The sequence below is a fragment of the Dendropsophus ebraccatus genome, unplaced genomic scaffold (genome assembly GCF_027789765.1).
Source record: "Dendropsophus ebraccatus isolate aDenEbr1 unplaced genomic scaffold, aDenEbr1.pat pat_scaffold_1108_ctg1, whole genome shotgun sequence".
Classification (NCBI taxonomy): Eukaryota; Metazoa; Chordata; class Amphibia; order Anura; family Hylidae; genus Dendropsophus; species Dendropsophus ebraccatus.
This window is the reverse complement of record NW_027208525.1, coordinates 33642-55876: the sequence shown is the minus strand read 5'-3', so window position 1 is coordinate 55876 and position 22235 is coordinate 33642. Positions and strand designations below refer to the sequence as shown.

General features: G+C 50.4%; 1 protein-coding gene across 1 annotated transcript in view; it reads right to left on the bottom strand.

The window, feature by feature from the left end:
- Positions 1–1245: 1245 nt before the first annotated feature.
- The window catches only part of LOC138774789 (fibrillin-2-like), a gene marked incomplete at its 5' end in the record, with an annotated part of 54627 nt that continues 33637 nt past the window's right edge, over positions 1246–22235 (bottom strand). The window contains 9 exons of the mRNA XM_069955702.1: positions 1246–1478; positions 1993–2112; positions 6674–6802; positions 11705–11821; positions 13225–13347; positions 14134–14259; positions 15314–15520; positions 15791–15916; positions 20881–21012. Coding sequence (XP_069811803.1) covers positions 1246–1478; positions 1993–2112; positions 6674–6802; positions 11705–11821; positions 13225–13347; positions 14134–14259; positions 15314–15520; positions 15791–15916; positions 20881–21012 — 1313 coding nt within the window. The remainder of the gene's footprint in view (positions 1479–1992; positions 2113–6673; positions 6803–11704; positions 11822–13224; positions 13348–14133; positions 14260–15313; positions 15521–15790; positions 15917–20880; positions 21013–22235) is intronic.

Genomic DNA, 22235 nt, shown 5'->3' with positions numbered 1-22235 from the left:
CCCCTCCCTTATAGATGGTCCCCCCCCCTTATAGATCGTCCCCCTCTTTCCCCCCTCCCTTATAGATCGTCCCCCTCTTCCCCCCTCCCTTATAGATCGTCCCCCTCTTTCCCCCCTTCCCATTATAGATCGTCCCCCCTCTTTCCCCCCTCCCTTATAGATCGTCCCCCTCTTTCCCCCCTCCCTTATAGATGGTCCCCCTCTTTCCCCCCTCCCTTATAGATGGTCCCCTTCCCCCCCTATAGATAGTCCCCCTCTTTCCCTCTCCCCCTCCCTTATAGATGGTTTCCCACTTATAGATCGTTCCCCCTCTTTCCCCCCTCCCTTATAGATCGGTCCCCCTCTTTCCCCCCCTCCCTTATAGATGGTCCCCCTCTTTTCCCCCCTCCCTTATAGATGCGTCCCCCTCTTCCCCCCCTACCTTATAGATGGTCCCCCCCCCCCCTCCCCCCCCCCCCCCCCTGCACAGCAGATAAAACAAAAACAGCACACAACTCACCTGCCCTCCGTTCCCCCGTCGAGCCTCTCTAGTCTGGTCCCGGCTGATGTGCGGCTGCCCGGGGTGTCCCGTCCTGTCCCCGGCAGCGCGCGCATCACAGATCTCCCCGTGTGCCTGTGGCTGTGACTTCCGGCGCACGGGGAGCTCTCTGATGCGCGTGCTGCCGGGGACAGGATGGGACACCTCCGGCAGCCGCACATCAGCCGGGGGACTAAGGCTGCATTCCCACGTTCCGTGATCCTGACGGATCACGGACGTGGAATGCATGTACTGGAGCCCCCCCGCCCCCGGGAAGTATCTGTAATGAGATGCTGGGAGCGGGGGAGACTGTATTCATAAGCGCCGCGCTGTAGTAACAGCACCGCGCGGCTGATTCATTACAGCGCGGCGCTTATGAATACAGTCTCCCCCGCTCACAGCATCTAATTACAGATACTGCCCGGGGGCAAGGGGACTCCGGTACATGGTACAGTCAGTGGCGGATTATAATGTGGGCGGCCGCCAAACCGCTCATATTATAATCTGCCACTGAATGCCGCCCCCATGGTGACAGCTAGTGGCGCCGCCTGAGGCAGACGATTCAGGTCGCCTCATGATTGCGGCGCCCCTGCCTACCCCCCATCACCCCCCACCCACAACTACAACCCCCCATCGCCCTATATCTACCCCCACCTACACCCTCCCCATCACCCTCCAGCCCCCCCCCCCCATCTACACTCTAACCTGGTAATATTATGAGTAACAACTCACCCCTGCCCAACTCTGTAGTATCCGGGAGGACATCCGCACAGATAGCCGCCATCCGTATTGGAGCAGCCATAATTACAGGGGTTGCTTGAGGTGCACTCATCTACATCATGACAGGAAGCTGAAAACTGATGGAACGAGAATCCTGGGGGACAAGCACATTTGTAGCTGCCGAGTGTATTGTAGCACGAAGCCGAGCCGCAGGTACCGGGGGCGGCACATTCATTCTCATCTGGGGGAGAGAATATTCCAGAAACATTTACTGACCGATAAATATCCAGCAACACTAAATCCACCGATTCCACCAATCCTACCAATCCCACCAATCCTACCAATCCTACCGATTCCACCAATCCTACCAATCCCACCGATTCCACCAATCCTACCAATCCCACCGATTCCACCAATCCTACCAATCCTACCAATCCCACCAATCCCACCAATCCTACCGATTCCACCAATCCTACCAATCCCACCGATTCCACCAATCCTACCAATCCCACCAATCCCACCGATTCCACCAATCCTACCAATCCCACCAATTCCTCCAATCCTAGTTTCCACAACTTATTGCTTGACTTGGGGCAGAGTCCGTGGTCCTGGGTCGGCAGGATCAGACAACATGGCGTAACCCCCCCCCCCCCCGCCCCCTGGTAGTGTCATAGAGGGGGCGCAGTGTAATAATTCTCAGTCGCCTCCGGATGGAATAACTTTACAGGCAGGGAATCCGTACAAGGGAAACTTACCCACACACTGGTTCCATTGGTAATGCTGGACGAAGCCCTGGGGACAGCTACAGCGATAGCCGCCGGCTATATTCTGGCATCCATGCTGGCATCTATGGCTTCCATCACACTCATCAATATCTGCAAAAATGTTACAGAATGACACGGTCAGCTGCATATTAGTGAGGTATATAGGGGATATATATTATGGGCGTATATAGGGGATCTATATTAGTGGGGTATATAGGGGATTTATATTAGTGGGGTATATAGGGCATCTATATTAGTGGGGTTTATAGGGCATCTATATTAGTGGGGTATATAGGGGATATATATTAGTGGGGTATATAGGATATATATATCTATATCATAAAAATGAAAGTCTTTCTGTCTGTCTGTCTGTCACGTATAGACTTCCAAACGCCTGAACCGTTTGACCCCGAAATTGGCCCACAGATACATTGGGTGCCCGGGAAGGTTATTGCCAAGGTCCCGTCCCCGCCAGATGTACAGGAGGGGGAGGGGAGGGGAAAGAGCGCCCAATAGAGATGAATGGGAAAATCTCCACACTGCACACACAGGTGACATAATAAGCTGCAGCTCTGCCCAACAGTAAATGGCAGTTGGAAGCCTTAGCAACCAATAGGATTACTACTTTCATTTTCACAGGGAGCTGTGGTTGCTAGGGAAGCTGCCTCACAACATCCACAGAAATAACTGGTAGACCCCCTACTCCATCTATACAGTACATGTATACAGGGCCCCCTACTCCATCTATACAGTACATGTATAAAGGACCCTCTACTCCATCTATACAGTACATGTATACAGGCCCCCCCTACTCCATCTATACAGTACAGGTATACAGGACCCCCTACTCCATCTATACAGTACATGTATACAGAACCCCCAACTCCATCTATACAGTACAGGTATACAGGACCCCCTACTCCATCTATACAGGACCCCCTACTCCATCTATACAGTACATGTATACAGGGCCCCCTACTCCATCTATACAGGACCCCCTACTCCATCTATACAGTACATGTATGCAGGGCCCCCTACTCCATCTATACAGTACATGTATATACAGGGCCCCCTACTCCATCTATACAGTACATGTATATACAGGGCCCCCTACTCCATCTATACAGTACATGCATACAGGGCAATATTACCAGCTGCTGCTGCCCTAAGCACTAAACCTGAGGACGCCCCATCTTCACTCACCAATTAGCATCATTATAGATTGGTAGGTAATAGCTCCAGACGTTACACTTAACAACGCCACACCAGACCTGACCAATACCGCCTTACTGTGACTGGATAACACCTCCATACCAGACCTGACCAATACCACCACACTGTGACTGGATAACACCGCCATACCAGACCTGACCAATACCGCCATACTGTAACTGGATAACACCACCATACCAGACCTGACCAATACCGCCACACTGTGACTGGAAAACACTGCCATACCAGACCTGACCAGTACGGCCACACTGTGACTGGAAAACACTTCCATACAAGGCCTGACCAATACCGCCATACTGTGACTGGATAACACCGCCATTCCAGACCTGGCCAATACCGCCATACTGTGACTGGATAACACCGCCATACCCCCCTTCAAAAAAACACTAGATTTTCTGGCAAGTCTGAACAGGAGGTGGAAGACTAGAAAAATAAAAAAAATTAAAAAGTTGTTTTCTTCACCCTGCTCCCTGGTGCTGCCCCCATGCAAGGTGCTGCCCTAGGCAGACCACAAGTGCCTAATGGTAAATACGACCCTGCAGGTATACAGGACACTACAGGTATACAGGACCCCAGACACTACAGGTATACAGGACCCCAAAACTATACACTACAGGGGCACGGGACCTCCACCAGCTATATACTACAGGTATACAGGACCCCAAACTATACACTACAGGTATACAGGACCTCCACCGACTATATACTACAGGTATACAGGACCCCAAAACTATACACTACAGGTATGCAGGACCTCCACCCACTATATACTACAGGAATACAGCACCCCCACCAACTACACACTACAGGTATACAGGACCCCCTCAACTATACACTACAGGTATACAGGACGGATGTTTGAAGTTTTTAGTTTATTTCTAATGTGTATAAGCTACAATTTACATAAACAGTGCAGAACTGTCGGGTATATAGGGGCATATAGGGCTAATGGCGATTTCCCCTTAAACACCTGGGCACCTTAGAACAAATCTAATTAACACACTGACACTTTATACCCGGGCAGCGCCGGGTACATTTTCTAGTATATATATAAATAAATATATTAGTGGGGTGTATATAGGGGATATATATTAGTGGGGTATATAGGGGATATATATTAATGGGGTATATAGGGGATCTATATTAGTGCGGTATATAGGGGATATATATATTGGTGGGGTATATAGAGGATATATATATTAGTGGGGCACCTTGCAGAGGGGCAGTACCCTACCGTTCAGATAATCTGGTGTCTTTTCGAGGGGGGTATGGCAGTATTGGTCAGGTCTGGTATAGCGGTGTTATCCAGTCACAGTATAGAGGTATTGGTCAGGTCTAGTGTGGCGGTGTTATCCAGTTACAGTAAGGCGGTATTGGTCAGGTCTGGTATAGTGGTGTTATCCAGTCACAGTATGGCAGTATTGGTCAGGTCTGGTGTGGCGGTGTTAAATGTGACGTCTGGAGCTATTACCTACCTATCCTGATGCTAATTGGTGAGTGAGGATGGGGCGTCTTCAGGTTTAGTGCTTAGGGCAGCAGCAGCTGGTAATTCTGCCCTGTATACCTGTATAGATAGAGTAGGAGGTCCTGTATACATGTACTGTATAGATGGAGTAGGGGGTCCTGTATATACATGTACTGTATAGATGGAGTAGGGGGTCCTGTATATACATGTACTGTAAAGATGGAGTAGGGGGTCCTGTATATACATGTACTGTATAGATGGAGTAGGGGGTCCTGTATATACATGTACTGTATAGATGGAGTAGGGGGTCCTGTATATACATGTACTGTATAGATGGAGTAGGGGGTCCTGTATATACATGTACTGTATAGATGGAGTAGGGGGTCCTGTATACATGTACTGTATAGATGGAGTAGGGGGTCCTGTATATAAATGTACTGTATAGATGGAGTAGGGGGTCCTGTATACATGTACTGTATAGATGGAGTAGGGGGTCCTGTATACATGTACTGTATAGATGGAGTAGGGGGTCCTGTATACATGTACTTTATAGATGGAGTAGGGGGTCCTGTATACATGTACTGTATAGATGGAGTAGGGGGTCCTGTATACATGTACTGTATAGATGGAGTAGGGGGTCCTGTATATACCTGTACTGTATAGATGGAGTAGGGGGTCCTGTATACATGTACTGTATAGATGGAGTAGGGGGTCTACCAGTTATTTCTGTGGATGTTGTGAGGCAGCTTCCCTAGCAACAATTCACATTCCAGCTCCCTGTGAAAGCATTCATCTCTATGGGGCACCGCTCTTCCCCATCCCCCTCCCCTCCTGTACATCTGGCGGGGACGGGACCTTTGCAATAACCTTCCCGGACACCCAATGTATCTGTGGGCCAAATTTGGGGTCAAACGGTTCAGGCGTTTGGAAGTCTATAGAGGACAGACGGACAGACAGACAGACAGAAGGACAGACAGACAGACAGACTTTGATTTTTATGATATAGATATATTGGTGGAGTATATAGAGGATATATACCAGTGGGGTATATAGGGGATATATATTAGTGGGGTATATAGGGGATATATATTAGTGGGGTATATAGGGGATCTATATTAGTGGGGTATATAGGGGATATATATTGGTGGGGTATATAGGGGATCTATAGGGTTCTATCAATGTCTTGTGGTAGAGCCAGGATACAGGGGCTCGGTCCTTATACTGCACTTGGCTTCGTCTCTGGCTTTGGGTGATGTAGGTCTCTTGGGATTTCCCACCATGTTGTCCAGTTCTTGCATAGGTGTCTGTAGGTGTTTATAGGAGTTTATAGGTGTTTGTATGTGTCTGTGGGTGTTTGTAGGTGTCTGTAGGTTTTTGTAGGTGTCTATAGGTGTTTGTATGTGTCCGTAGGTGTCTGTCTGTAGGTGTCTGTGGGTGTCTATAGTTGTTTGCATGTGTCTGTATGTGTCTGTGGGTGTTTGTAGATGTCTGTCTATAGGTGTCTGTCTATAGGTGTCTGTAGGTGTCTTAAGGTGTTTGTAGGTGTTTGTATGTGTCTGTATGTGTCTGTGGGTGTTTGTAGGTGTCTGTAGGTGTCTGTCTATAGGTGTCTGTAGGTGTTTGTATGTGTTTGTATGTGTTTGTATGTGTTTGTGTATGTGTTTGTATGTGTTTGTATGTGTTTGTATGTGTCTGTAGGTGTCTGTAGGTGTCTGTGGGTGTCTATAGGTGTTTGTAGGTGTCTGTAGGTGTCTGTGGGTGTCTGTAGGTGTCTGTGGGTGTCTATAGGTGTTTGTAGGTGTCTGTAGGTGTCTGTAGGTGTCTGTAGGTGTCTGTAGGTGTCTGTGGGTGTTTGTAGGTGTCTGTAGGTGTTTGTTTGTATGTGTCTGTATGTGTCTGTGGGTGTTTGTAGGTGTCTGTAGGTGTCTGTGGGAATAGAAGGAATAAACATGCGACTCCCCCAGTAATATTTACCGTCACAATTGAGGCCGGTGGAGTCCAGGGAGAATCCTCTGTGGCAGTCACAGGTGAAGCTGCCGGGGGTGTTCTGGCAGACCCCTTTAGGGCCACACAGGTTGGATTGTAAACCACATTCATTGTTATCTGTAAAACATATTGGGAACCAAACACTGGAATACATGAAGGACGAGTAGCCCCAACCATCATACACGACTCAGGGCCGGAGCACCGGAAAGTTACCGGCATGCAGCGCACCACCATAGCCGAGGCTCTGCAGGTGACTGAGGGTGCGGGGATGGTGGTTTAGGACTGTATGGGGTCAGGTTTCTGGGGGTCTCTCTATTAGGGATTCCAGTATACAGAGGTTCTCTCTCTGCAGAGGACGCTACTCAGTTGGGGCGAGTCATTTTACTGGGCGCTTCGTCCTTACTTGCTCAGTGTTACACAGTGTTATGGTAACGGTGCGGATTCAACCAAACCAGTGAACCGGTCTGGTATCTGCCCCTAGCCAAATGGATTCAGAAACTCTATGGGGCCCGACGCATCAGGGGGCCCGGTCCCTGCAGTACACTGGGCCCACTGAGCCGTCACCATCAGGTGACTCGCGGGCCTTAGGGTTCTGCAAATGTCCCTTTAACTGTAAGCCCCCCTGACCAACACTTCCAGCTATGGTTATGACTAAACTTCATGGATTTGGGATCAGTCGGGAGGGGCGTCCAAAACGTAAACCAGACGGCCATGGAGGTATACAATGAGAAGGTCCCTGTGATGGTGGGATAGAATACGGCCATGGAGGTATACAATGAGAAGGTCCCTGTGATGGTGGGATAGAATACGGCCATGGAGGTATACAATGAGAAGGTCTCTGTGATGGTGGGATAGGAGACGGCCATGGAGGTATATGATATAATGAGAAGGTCCCTGTGATGGTGGGATAGAATACGGCCATGGAGGTATACAATGAGAAGGTCCCTGTGATGGTGGGATAGAAGACGGCCATGGAGGTATACGATGAGAAGGTTCCTGTGATGGTGGGATAGAATACGGCCATGGAGGTATATAATGAGAAGGTCTCTGTGATGGTGGGATAGAATACGGCCATGGAGGTATACAATGAGAAGGTCTCTGTGATGGTGGGATAGGAGACGGCCATGGAGGTATATGATACAATGAGAAGGTCTCTGTGATGGTGGGATAGAGGACGGCCATGGAGGTATACAATGAGAAGGTCCCTGTGATGGTGGGATAGAATACGGCCATGGAGGTATACAATGAGAAGGTCCCTGTGATGGTGGGATAGAATACGGCCATGGAGGTATATGATATAATTAGAAGGTCTCTGTGATGGTGGGATAGAATACGGCCATGGAGGTATATGATATAATTAGAAGGTCTCTGTGATGGTGGGATAGAATACGGCCATGGAGGTATACAATGAGAAGGTCTCTGTGATGGTGGGATAGAAGAAGGCCATGGAGGTATATGATATAATGGGAAGGTCCCTGTGATGGTGGGATAGAATACGGCCATGGAGGTATATGATATAATGAGAAGGTCTCTGTGATGGTGGGATAGAAGACGGCCATGGAGGTATACAATGAGAAGGTCCCTGTGATGGTGGGATAGAGGACGGCCATGGAGGTATATAATGAGAAGGTCTCTGTGATGGTGGGATAGAAGACGGCCATGGAGGTATATGATATAATGAGAAGGTCCCTGTGATGGTGGGATAGAATACGGCCATGGAGGTATATGATATAATGAGAAGGTCCCTGTGATGGTGGGATAGAGGATGGCCATGGAGGTAAATGATATAATGAGAAGGTCCCTGTGATGGTGGGATAGAATACGGCCATGGAGGTATATGATATAATGAGAAGGTCCCTGTGATGGTGGGATAGAATACGGCCATGGAGGTATACAATGAGAAGGTCCCTGTGATAGTGGGATAGAATACGGCCGTGGAGGTATACAATGAGAAGGTCTCTGTGATGGTGGGATAGAATACGGCCATGGAGGTATACAATGAGAAGGTCCCTGTGATGGTGGGATAGAATACGGCCATGGAGGTAAATGATATAATGAAAAGGTCTCTGTGATGGTGGGATAGAGGACGGCCAAGGAGGTTTATAATGAGAAAGTCTCTGTGATGGTGGGATAGAATACGGCCATGGAGGTATATGATATAATGAGAAGGTCTCTGTGATGGTGGGATAGAATACGGCCATGGAGGTATATGATATAATGAGAAGGTCTCTGTGATGGTGGGATAGGAGACGGCCATGGAGGTATACAATGAGAAGGTCCCTGTGATGGTGGGATAGAATACGGCCATGGAGGTAAATGATATAATGAGAAGGTCTCTGTGATGGTGGGATAGAGGACGGCCAAGGAGGTTTATAATGAGAAGGTCTCTGTGATGGTGGGATAGAATACGGCCATGGAGGTATATGATATAATGAGAAGGTCTCTGTGATGGTGGGATAGAATACGGCCATGGAGGTATATGATATAATGAGAAGGTCTCTGTGATGGTGGGATAGGAGACGGCCATGGAGGTATACAATGAGAAGGTTCCTGTGATGGTGGGATAGAGGATGGCCATGGAGGTATACAATGAGAAGGTCTCTGTGATGGTGGGATAGAATACGGCCATGGAGGTATACAATGAGAAGGTCTCTGTGATGGTGGGATAGAATACGGCCATGGAGGTATACAATGAGAAGGTCCCTGTGATGGTGGGATAGAATACGGCCATGGAGGTTTATGATATAATGAGAAGGTCTCTGTGATGGTGGGATAGAAGACGGCCATGGAGGTATACAATGAGAAGGTCTCTGTGATGGTGGGATAGAGGACGGCCATGGAGGTATATGATATAATGAGAAGGTCCCTGTGATGGTGGGATAGGAGACGACCATGGAGGTATACAATGAGAAGGTCTCTGTGATGGTGGGATAGAATACGGCCATGGAGGTTTATGATATAATGAGAAGGTCTCTGTGATGGTGGGATAGAAGACGGCCATGGAGGTATATAATGAGAAGGTCTCTGTGATGGTGGGATAGAATACGGCCATGGAGGTATATAATGAGAAGGTCTCTGTGATGGTGGGATAGAATACGGCCATGGAGGTATATGATATAATTAGAAGGTCTCTGTGATGGTGGGATAGAAGAAGGCCATGGAGGTATATAATGAGAAGGTTCCTGTGATGGTGGGATAGAATACGGCCATGGAGGTATACAATGAGAAGGTCCCTGTGATGGTGGGATAGGAGACGGCCATGGAGGTATATAATGAGAAGGTTCCTGTGATGGTGGGATAGGAGACGGCCATGGAGGTATATAATGAGAAGGTCTCTGTGATGGTGGGATAGAAGACGGCCATGGAGGTATACAATGAGAAGGTCTCTGTGATGGTGGGATAGAATACGGCCATGGAGGTATATGATATAATTAGAAGGTCTCTGTGATGGTGGGATAGAGGATGGCCATGGAGGTATACAATGAGAAGGTCTCTGTGATGGTGGGATAGAAGAAGGCCATGGAGGTATACAATGAGAAGGTCTCTGTGATGGTGGGATAGAATACGGCCATGGAGGTATGCAATGAGAAGGTCTCTGTGATGGTGGGATAGAATACGGCCATGGAGGTATATGATATAATGAGAAGGTCCCTGTGATGGTGGGATAGAATACGGCCATGGAGGTATATGATTATAATGAGAAGGTCTCTTTGATGGTGGGATAGAAGAAGGCCATGGAGGTATACAATGAGAAGGTCTCTGTGATGGTGGGATAGAAGAAGGCCATGGAGGTGTATGATATAATGAGAAGGTCCCTGTGATGGAGGGATAGAAGATGGCCATGGAGGTATACAATGAGAAGGTCCCTGTGATAGTGGGATAGAATACGGCCATGGAGGTATACAATGAGAAGGTCCCTGTGATGGTGGGATAGAATACGGCCATGGAGGTATATGATATAATGAGAAGGTCTCTGTGATGGTGGGATAGAAGAAGGCCATGGAGGTATATGATATAATGAGAAGGTCCCTGTGATGGTGGGATAGAATACGGCCATGGAGGTATATGATATAATGAGAAGGTCCCTGTGATGGTGGGATAGGAGACGGCCATGGAGGTATATGATATAATGAGAAGGTCCCTGTGATGGTGGGATAGGAGACGGCCATGGAGGTATTTAATGAGGAGGTTCCTGTGATGGTGGGATAGGAGACGGCCATGGAGGTATACAATGAGAAGGTCTCTGTGATGGTGGGATAGAGGACGGCCATGGAGGTATATAATGAGAAGGTCTCTGTGATGGTGGGATAGGAGACGGCCATGGAGGTATACAATGAGAAGGTTCCTGTGATGGTGGGATAGAGGATGGCCATGGAGGTATACAATGAGAAGGTCTCTGTGATGGTGGGATAGAATACGGCCATGGAGGTATACAATGAGAAGGTCCCTGTGATGGTGGGATAGAATACGGCCATGGAGGTTTATGATATAATGAGAAGGTCTCTGTGATGGTGGGATAGAAGACGGCCATGGAGGTATACAATGAGAAGGTCTCTGTGATGGTGGGATAGAGGACGGCCATGGAGGTATACAATGAGAAGGTCCCTGTGATGGTGGGATAGGAGACGGCCATGGAGGTATATAATGAGAAGGTTCCTGTGATGGTGGGATAGGAAACGGCCATGGAGGTATATAATGAGAAGGTCTCTGTGATGGTGGGATAGAAGACGGCCATGGAGGTATATAATGAGAAGGTTCCTGTGATGGTGGGATAGGAGACGGCCATGGAGGTATACAATGAGAAGGTCTCTGTGATGGTGGGATAGAAGACGGCCATGGAGGTATACAATGAGAAGGTCTCTGTGATGGTGGGATAGAATACGGCCATGGAGGTATACAATGAGAAGGTCTCTGTGATGGTGGGATAGGAGACGGCCATGGAGGTATACAATGAGAAGGTCTCTGTGATGGTGGGATAGAAGACGGCTGTGCTCTTGCCCAGATGGTCACTGTTCTCACCGATACACGCCGTGTGATGTTGGGTGAAGCCCGGAGGACATTTACAGCTGAAACTTCCAATGTTGTTGACACAAAGGAACTGGCAGTTGTGCTGCTTGGTTTGACATTCATCGAGATCTAGAAGAAACAAAGATGTCGCGGTTATTAGTCGGGGGCACCAGGACGTGTTACAGATCTTCTACTGTTACACCTCGGCACAAAGCATTTCCTTCAGATTTACTCTTGAACAAATGGAACTAGAGATGTTGGAGCAGGAGCCAAGGAAGCGACTGATCACAGAGATGCTGATCCGAAGCTCCACTCTTCTCAGAATCCTCTAGGGTCATAAGCATCATATACTATAGAGATGGAGGCAGATTGTGTACCAGTGTATATAGCAGCAGATTCTATTCTCTATAATATAGAACAGGCCATAATATCATATGGTCCATTATGGAACATCCTACGTATAATAGCAGGATTCACCTTCCACAGGTCTAATATCCCAAACTGATAGTGTCTGATGGCCATCTGTTTCCGGCCGCATCCCCAGCACCGATCTGACCATGACAGCTGCGAACATAGCTAAGTCAGAGCATCCTGAGGATACGGACAGGTCGGGGCATCCTGAGGATACGGACAGGTCGGGGCATCCTGAGGATACGGACAGGTCGGGGCATCCTGAGGATACGGACAGGTCGGGGCACCCTGAGGATACGGACAGGTCGGGGCATCCTGAGGATACGGACAGGTCGGGGCATCCTGAGGATACGGACAGGTCGGGGCATCCTGAGGATACGGACAGGTCGGGGCATCCTGAGGATACGGACAGGTCGGGGCATCCTGAGGATACGGACAGGTCGGGGCATCCTGAGGATACGGACAGGTCGGGGCATCCTGAGGATACGGACAGGTCGGGGCATCCTGAGGATACGGACAGGTCGGGGCATCCTGAGGATACGGACAGGTCGGGGCATCCTGAGGATACGGACAGGTCGGGGCATCCTGAGGATACGGACAGGTCGGGGCATCCTGAGGATACGGACAGGTCGGGGCATCCTGAGGATACGGACAGGTCGGGGCATCCTGAGGATACGGACAGGTCGGGGCATCCTGAGGATACGGACAGGTCGGGGCATCCTGAGGATACGGACAGGTCGGGGCATCCTGAGGATACGGACAGGTCGGGGCATCCTGAGGATACGGACAGGTCGGGGCATCCTGAGGATACGGACAGGTCGGGGCATCCTGAGGATACGGACAGGTCGGGGCATCCTGAGGATACGGACAGGTCGGGGCATCCTGAGGATACGGACAGGTCGGGGCATCCTGAGGATACGGACAGGTCGGGGCATCCTGAGGATACTGTCAGATATGAGCAGCATGGATGCCACCACGTCTCTGCCCCTTACATAGAGCCTGACGTGGGGAACCTGCGGGGGCTTTTCACATGATGAGGTCATGTGTGACATCACTAAACCCTGGCAGACGTCCCCGTCCGTTCTCACCACTAGCCCCGGTGACAGCTGCATCTTTCTAACCTGTACACGTCCTTCCATCCTCTTGCAGAAGGTATCCCCGGGGGCAGGAGCACTGGTAGCTGCCCTCCGTGTTCCTACAGATGAAGTTACAGGGTTTGGGGGACTGTGAGCACTCGTCCAGATCTAGAGAAAACGGAAAAGATATACTAAGAGATAACATCTTAAAGGGGCAGTGTCCTCAGAAAATGACTGATTGTATAAAAAAAAGTTTTTATGTTAAACAGATTTTGTAAGATTTTTTTTCCATTTTCTATCTATATTATAAAATAATCCTGATATCCTGCAGTTCTCATTCTCACCACTGGGGATAAAACTAAGCTGAGACTTCCTGTTGTGTCTGTGGTGATAAGAGGAGGCTGCAGTAAAGTGATCTGTACAGCATTGCAGCGTTATGTGACAACAGCAGATAGAGGAGACAAAAGCAGCTCCCTATGGAATCACAGGTCACAGGGCGCACTCAGTAATGTTTCACATTCATCTCAAGGGGACAGAGTCTGTCTATTGTCCTCTATGTCCATGATTCTTGTTGTAAAGCATGTCACTAAATGCTGTTAAGAACAGTACAGGCAAGATGGCCGCCCCCATAACAATGTACAGAAAGTGAAATAAATAAAATTACAGTTGGAAAATAGAAACAGATTAGAATAAAAGAGTCTTAGAATCTCCGTAAAAGGCGACATATTCCCTTTAAGTGTGGTTGAAACTATTTGTACACTATGGGGGGAATTTACACAGCGTACGCCAGGGAGGAGGTGCAGATTCGCCCCTTCAGGGTGGAGCGATAGTCCGGGGGGGGGGGGGGTAATGCAGAGGGAAGGGTAAAACCGGGGGGAGGGGTGACACAGGGGGAGGGGTGACACAGGGGGAGGGGTAGTGCAGAATATGCCTGTAGAAGGTATCATCTCTCACCCACACAGGACGTGCCCCCGATATCAGTCGTGTAGCCGAAATTACAAAAGCATCTGAAAGAACCAATGTTGTTGACACACTGGCCGTTGCGACACAAGTTCGGCATCACTTTGCACTCATCAATATCTGTAGGAATAGATAAAAGTATATGAACAGACGACCTCCAGGCAGCAGTGCACGGGGTCAGAGGTCATTTCAGAGAACTTTGCATATTTTCATTATTGATTATTAACTAAATGAAATGTAACAAAGAATCCGAAAGAAAAAGGAAACAAATCCGGGGAACAAAACAAATCTATGGCAGACTCTCCTAGTAGTGACTGTGCTGACCGTGTATACTATATACTCCTATATACACTCCTATATACTATATACACTCCTATATACTATATACACTCCTATATACTATATACTATATACACTCCTATATACTATATACACTCCTATGTACTATATACACTCCTACTATATACACTCCTATATACTATATACACTCCTATATACTATATACACTCCTATATACTATATACACTCCTATGTACTATATACTATATACACTCCTATATACACTCCTATATACTATATACACTCCTATGTACTATATACACTCCTATATACTATATACTATATACATTCCTATATACTATATACACTCCTATATACTATATACACTCCTATATACTGTATACACTCCTATATACTATATATACTCCTATATACTATATATACACTCCTATATACTATATACACTCCTAAATACTATATACACTCCTATATACTATATACACTCCTAAATACTATATACACCACCTTCCAAATTATAAAGTATAAATTATTATGCAAACTATATTTATCTCTGATTTTCCTAACTGGTCGATGCAAATCAGTATAATGCGACACTCAGTATAATCTGTCATCACCCGTTACAGTATAAGTCATCACCCGTTACAGTATCGGTCTGCAGTTATTTCCCTTGGACTCGGTCTGCAGTTATTTCCCTTGGACTCGGTCTGCAGTTATTTCCCTTGGACTCGGTCTGCAGTTATTTCCCTTGGACTCGGTCTGCAGTTATTTCCCTTGGACTCGGTCTGCAGTTATTTCCCTTGGACTCGGTCTGCAGTTATTTCCCTTGGACTCTTTCTGAAGAAGGGATTGATTCTATGTACATAAATGAACTTACCTTTCCCATCTGTTGTGTATCCGGGGCCGTGGGGGCAAAGCTTCTTATAGTGAGCGGTGCCCGGCAGAGGGCAGAGCTCACACTGGTTTCCCCAGCCTCGACCTCCATTACAGCAACATTCAGATTTAGTGACATGATTGCGACTGCTGGACGACATCTGACACATTGTTTGTAGAACTTCGGAGAAGCAGAAGGCCTGGCGGGTATCTGAGGACAGAGGGAAGAGAACGTTCATTAACACAGTATGCAACGTCCAGGAGACCGTCACCGTGATGGCGAAATACAGAAAAGACGACGGAGGAACAGACAGTACAAATCCTATCGGGAGTTATTGCATCAGTATATCAGACGTGATGCACCTGGGGTCGGTCCCGTATAGACGGACTCTTATTATTATATACTGTGTGTGTATATATATATAATATATATATATATATATGTGTGTGGATATCTTATAGGATGGGGGGGTCGTCTCACCAAGGCATTCAGTCCCTGGAAGTGACGGCTGGAATCCCTCGTTACAGTCGCACCGATAACTTCCGATGGAATTGACACAGCGGCCGTTCTCACAGATTCCGGGTTTTGTGCGACATTCATTCTCATCTTTATCGGCAAAGAAGGAAAAACAAAAACAGTAAAATATGAAACAATGTGATGAAGAGGACGTCGCTGCATCTATATCCACCACATGGACGTAAGTCACCCTCCGCACCCGCCGCTGTATTACAGAGACATCGGAGCCAGATACCGAGATCAGCGGGAGATACAGAGGTCAGATACCGAGATCAGCGGGGGATGCAGAGGTGAGATACAGAGATCAGCGGTGGGGGGGTACAGAGGTGAGATACAGAGATCAGCGGTGGGGGGGGGGTACAGAGGTGAGATACAGAGATCAGCGGTGGGGGGGGTACAGAGGTGAGATACAGAGATCAGCGGGGGATGTAGAGGTCGGATACAGAGATCAGCGGGGGATGTAGAGGTCGGATACAGAGATCAGCGGGGGATGTAGAGGTCAGATACAGAGATCAGCAGAGGGATACAGAGGTCAGATACAGAGATCAGCGGTGGGGGGGTACAGAGGTGAGATACAGAGATCAGCGGTGGGGGGGGGGTACAGAGGTGAGATACAGAGATCAGCGGTGGGGGGGGGGTACAGAGGTGAGATACAGAGATCAGCGGGGGATGTAGAGGTCAGATACAGAGATCAGCGGAGGGATACAGAGGTCAGATACAGAGATCAGCGGTGGGGGGGGTACAGAGGTCATATACAGAGATCAGCGGGGGGTACAGAGATCAGCGGGGGGTACAGAGGTCAGATACAGAGATCAGCGGTGGGGGGGGGTACAGAGGTCATATACAGAGATCAGCGGAGGGTACAGAGGTCAGATACAGAGATCAGCGGAGGGTACAGAGGTCAGATACAGAGATCAGCGGTGGGGGGGGGGGGTACAGAGGTGAGATACAGAGATCAGCGGGGGATGTAGAGGTCGGATACAGAGATCAGCGGGGGATGTAGAGGTCGGATACAGAGATCAGCGGGGGATGTAGAGGTCAGATACAGAGATCAGCAGAGGGATACAGAGGTCAGATACAGAGATCAGCGGTGGGGGGGGTACAGAGGTGAGATACAGAGATCAGCGGTGGGGGGGGGGTACAGAGGTCAGATACAGAGATCAGCGGGGGATGTAGAGGTCAGATACAGAGATCAGCGGAGGGATACAGAGGTCAGATACAGAGATCAGCGGTGGGGGGGGTACAGAGGTCATATACAGAGATCAGCGGGGGGTACAGAGGTCATATACAGAGATCAGCGGGGGGTACAGAGGTCATATACAGAGATCAGCGGTGGGGGGGGGGATGTAGAGGTCAGATACAGAGATCAGCGGAGGGTACAGAGGTCATATACAGAGATCAGCGGGGGGTACAGAGGTCAGATACAGAGATCAGCGGGGGGTACAGAGGTCAGATACAGAGATCAGCGGTGGGGGGGGTACAGAGGTCATATACAGAGATCAGCGGTGGGGGGGGTACAGAGGTCATATACAGAGATCAGCGGAGGGTACAGAGGTCAGATACAGAGATCAGCGGAGGGTACAGAGGTCAGATACAGAGATCAGCGGGGGGTACAGAGGTCAGATACAGAGATCAGCGGAGGGATACAGAGGTCAGATACAGAGATGAGCGGGGGATGTAGAGGTCAGATACAGAGATCAGCGGGGGGGGTACAGAGGTCAGATACAGAGATCAGCGGGGGGTACAGAGGTCAGATACAGAGATCAGCGAGGGGTACAGAAGTCAGATACAGAGATCAGCGAGGGGTACAGAGGTCAGATACAGAGATGAGCGGGGGATGTACAGGTCAGATACAGAGATCAGCGGTGGGGGGGTACAGAGGTCATATACAGAGATCAGCGGGGGGTACAGAGGTCATATACAGAGATCAGCGGTGGGGGGGGGGGGATGTAGAGGTCATATACAGAGATCAGCGGGGGGGGTACAGAGGTCAGATACAGAGATCAGCGGAGGGTACAGAGGTCATATACAGAGATCAGCGGGGGGGGGGTACAGAGGTCATATACAGAGATCAGCGGGGGGGGGGGGGTTACAGAGGTCAGATACAGAGATCAGCGGGGGTACAGAGGTCAGATACAGAGATGAGCGGGGGGTACAGAGATCAGCGGGGGGGGGGGTACATAGGTCATATACAGAGATCAGCGGGGGATACATAGGTCAGATACAGAGATCAGCGGGGGGGTACAGAGGTCAGATACAGAGATCAGCAGGGGATACGGAGGTCAGATACAGAGAACAGCGGGGGGGGGGGGAGGTACAGAGGTCATATACAGAGATCAGCGGGGGGGGGGGGTACAGAGGTCAGATACAGAGATCAGCGAGGGATACGGAGGTCAGATACAGAGATCAGCGGGGGGTACAGAGGTCAGATACAGAGATCAGCGGGGGGTACGGAGGTCATATACAGAGATCAGCGGGGGGTACGGAGGTCAGATACAGAGATCAGCGGGGGGTACGGAGGTCATATACAGAGATCAGCGGGGATACAGAGGTCAGATACAGAGATCAGCGGGGGGGGGTACAGAGGTCATATACAGAGAACAGCGGGGGGTACATAGGTCATATACAGAGATCAGCGGGGGATACATAGGTCAGATACAGAGAACAGCGGGGGGTACAGAGGTCATATACAGAGATCAGCGAGGGGTACAGAGGTCATATACAGAGATCAGCGGGGGATACATAGGTCAGATACAGAGATCAGCGGAGGGATACAGAGGTCAGATACAGAGATCAGCGGGGGGTACAGAGGTCATATACAGAGATCAGCGAGGGGTACAGAGGTCAGATACAGAGATCAGCGGAGGGATACAGAGGTCATATACAGAGATCAGCGGGGGGGGTACAGAGGTCATATACAGAGATCAGCGGGGGGGGTACAGAGGTCAGATACAGAGATGAGCGGGGGGTACAGAGGTCAGATACAGAGATCAGCGGGGGGGGGGGGGGGTACATAGGTCATATACAGAGATCAGCGGAGGATACATAGGTCAGAATCAGATACAGAGAACAGCGGGGGGGTACAGAGGTCATATACAGAGATCAGCGGGGGATACGGAGGTCAGATACAGAGAACAGCGGGGGGGGAGGTACAGAGGTCAGATACAGAGATCAGCGAGGGATACGGAGGTCAGATACAGAGATCAGCGGGGGGTACGGAGGTCATATACAAAGATCAGCGGGGGTTATGGAGGTCATATACAGAGATCAGCGGGGGGTACGGAGGTCAGATACAGAGATCAGCGGGGGGTACGGAGGTCAGATACAGAGATCAGCGGGGATACAGAGGTCATATACAGAGATCAGCGGGGATACATAGGTCAGATACAGAGATCAGCGGGGGGGGGGGGGGGGGACAGAGGTCAGATACAGAGATCAGCGGGGGGTACAGAGGTCATATACAGAGATCAGCGGGGGATACATAGGTCAGATACAGAGAACAGCGGGGGGGGGTACAGAGGTCATATACAGAGATCAGCGGGGGATACATAGGTCAGATACAGAGAACAGCGGGGGGGGGGGGTACAGAGGTCATATACAGAGATCAGCGGGGGATACAGAGGTCAGATACAGAGAACAGCGGGGGGGGTACAGAGGTCATATACAGAGATCAGCGGGGGATACAGAGGTCAGATACAGAGATCAGCGGGGGGTACAGAGGTCAGATACAGAGATCAGCGGTGGGGGGGGGGTACAGAGGTCAGATACAGAGATCAGCGGGGGTACAGAGGTCAGATACAGAGATCAGCGGGGGGGGGGGGGTACATAGGTCATATACAGAGATCAGCGGAGGATACATAGGTCAGAATCAGATACAGAGATCAGCGGGGGAGTACAGAGGTCAGATACAGAGATCAGCAGGGGGGGGGTACAGAGGTCAGATACAGAGATCAGCGGGGGGTACAGAGGTCAGATACAGAGATCAGCGGGGGGGGGGGTACAGAGGTCAGATACAGAGATCAGCGAGGGGGGGGTGTACAGAGGTCAGATACAGAGATCAGCGGGGGGGGGGTACAGAGGTCATATACAGAGATCAGCGGGGGGGTACAGAGGTCAGATACAGAGATCAGCGGGGGGGTACAGAGGTCAGATACAGAGATCAGCGGGGGGGTACAGAGGTCAGATACAGACATCAGCGGGGGATACGGAGGTCAGATACAGAGATCAGCGGGGGTACAGAGGTCAGATACAGAGAACAGCGGGGGGGGGGGGTACAGAGGTCATATACAGAGATCAGCGAGGGGGGGGGGTACAGAGGTCAGATACAGAGATCAGCGGGGGTACAGAGGTCAGATACAGAAATCAGCGGGGGGGGGGGTACAGAGGTCAGATACAGAGAACAGCGGGGGGTACAGAGGTCAGATACAGAGATCAGCGGGGGGGTACAGAGGTCAGATACAGAGATCAGCGGGGGGTACGGAGGTCATATACAGAGATCAGCGGGGGGTACATAGGTCAGATACAGAGATCAGCGGGGGGTACGGAGGTCATATACAGAGATCAGCGGGGGATACGAAGGTCAGATACAGAGATCAGCGGGGGGTACAGAGGTCAGATACAGAGATCAGCGGGGGGGGGGGGTACAGAGGTCAGATACAGAGATCAGCGGGGGGTACAGAGGTTAGAACCTATTCTGTGGATAGGGGAAAAGGTCATTTTTCTTGGAGTTCCCCTTTAAGAACAGTGAGAGGAATGGGAGAGATACTCAGCAGTCATGTGCTCCCGCACCCGCTCCTGACCGGCACCCGCTCCTGACCGGCACCCGCTCCTGACCGGCACCCGCTCCTGACCCGCACCAGCTCCTGACCCGCACCAGCTCCTGACCTGCACCCGCTCCTCACCTGCACCCGCTCCTCACCTGCACCCGCTCCTGACCTGGACCCGCTCCTGACTCGCACCCGCTCCTGACCCGCACCCGCTCCTGACTCGCACCCGCTCTTGACCCGCACCCGATCCTGACCTGCACCCGCTCCTGACCCCAATCCGCTCCTTACCTGTACAACCTTCCCCATCTGGTCTTCGAGTCATCCCAGGAGGACAGATACACATGAAGGTCCCGATGAGGTTCTTACACAGCATCTCCCTGGACTCACAGTCATGGAAGCCCTCCAAGCATTCATCCAGATCTGTGAGACAGAGCAGGAGACCTTAACAGCTGGAACCGCCACCATCATCACATCGCCCACCACCATCATCACAACCGCTATCACCACCGCTGCCACCACCATGGTCACCACCATCATCACAACCGCTGCCACCACCATCGTTACCACCATCACATCCCCCACCACCATCACCGCTATCACCACCATCACATCCCCCACCACCATCACCACTGCCACCACCATCACATCCCACACCACCATCACCACTGCCATCACCACCACCATCACCACTGCCACCACCATCATCACAACCGCTATCACCACCGCTGCCACCACCATCACCGCTGCCACCACCATAATCCCAACCGCTATCACCATCACATCCCCCACCACCATCACCACCACCACCACCATCATCATCACATCCCCCACCACCATCACCACTGCCACCATCACCACCACCACATCCCCCACCACCATCACAACCGCTATCACCACCATCACATTCCCCATCACCATCATCACAACCGCTATCACCACCGCTGCTGCCACCACCATCGTCACCACCACCACTACTACCATCACCGCTATCACCACCATCATCATCACCACATCCCCCACCACCATCACCACTGCCACCATCATCAAATCCCACCCACCATCACATCCCCCACCACCATCACCACTGCCACCACCACCATCACATCCCCCCACCATCACATCCCCCACCATCATCACCGCTGCCACCACCATCATCACAACCGCTATCACCACCGCTGCCACCACCATGGTCACCACCATCATCACAACCGCTGCCACCACCATCGTTACCACCACCACCATCACATCCCCCACCACCATCACCGCTATCACCACCATCACATCCCCCACCACCATCACCACTGCCACCACCATCACATCACATCCCACACCACCATCACCACTGCCATCACCACCACCATCACCACTGCCACCACCATCATCACAACCGCTATCACCACTGCTGCCACCACCATCACCGCTGCCACCACCATCATCCCAACCGCTATCACCATCACATCCCCCACCACCATCACCACCACCACCATCATCATCACATCCCCCACCACCATCACATCCCCCACCACCATCACCACTGCCACCATCACCACCACCACATCCCCCACCATCATCACAACCGCTATCACCACCGCTGCTGCCACCACCATCGTCACCACCACCACTACTACCATCACCGCTATCAC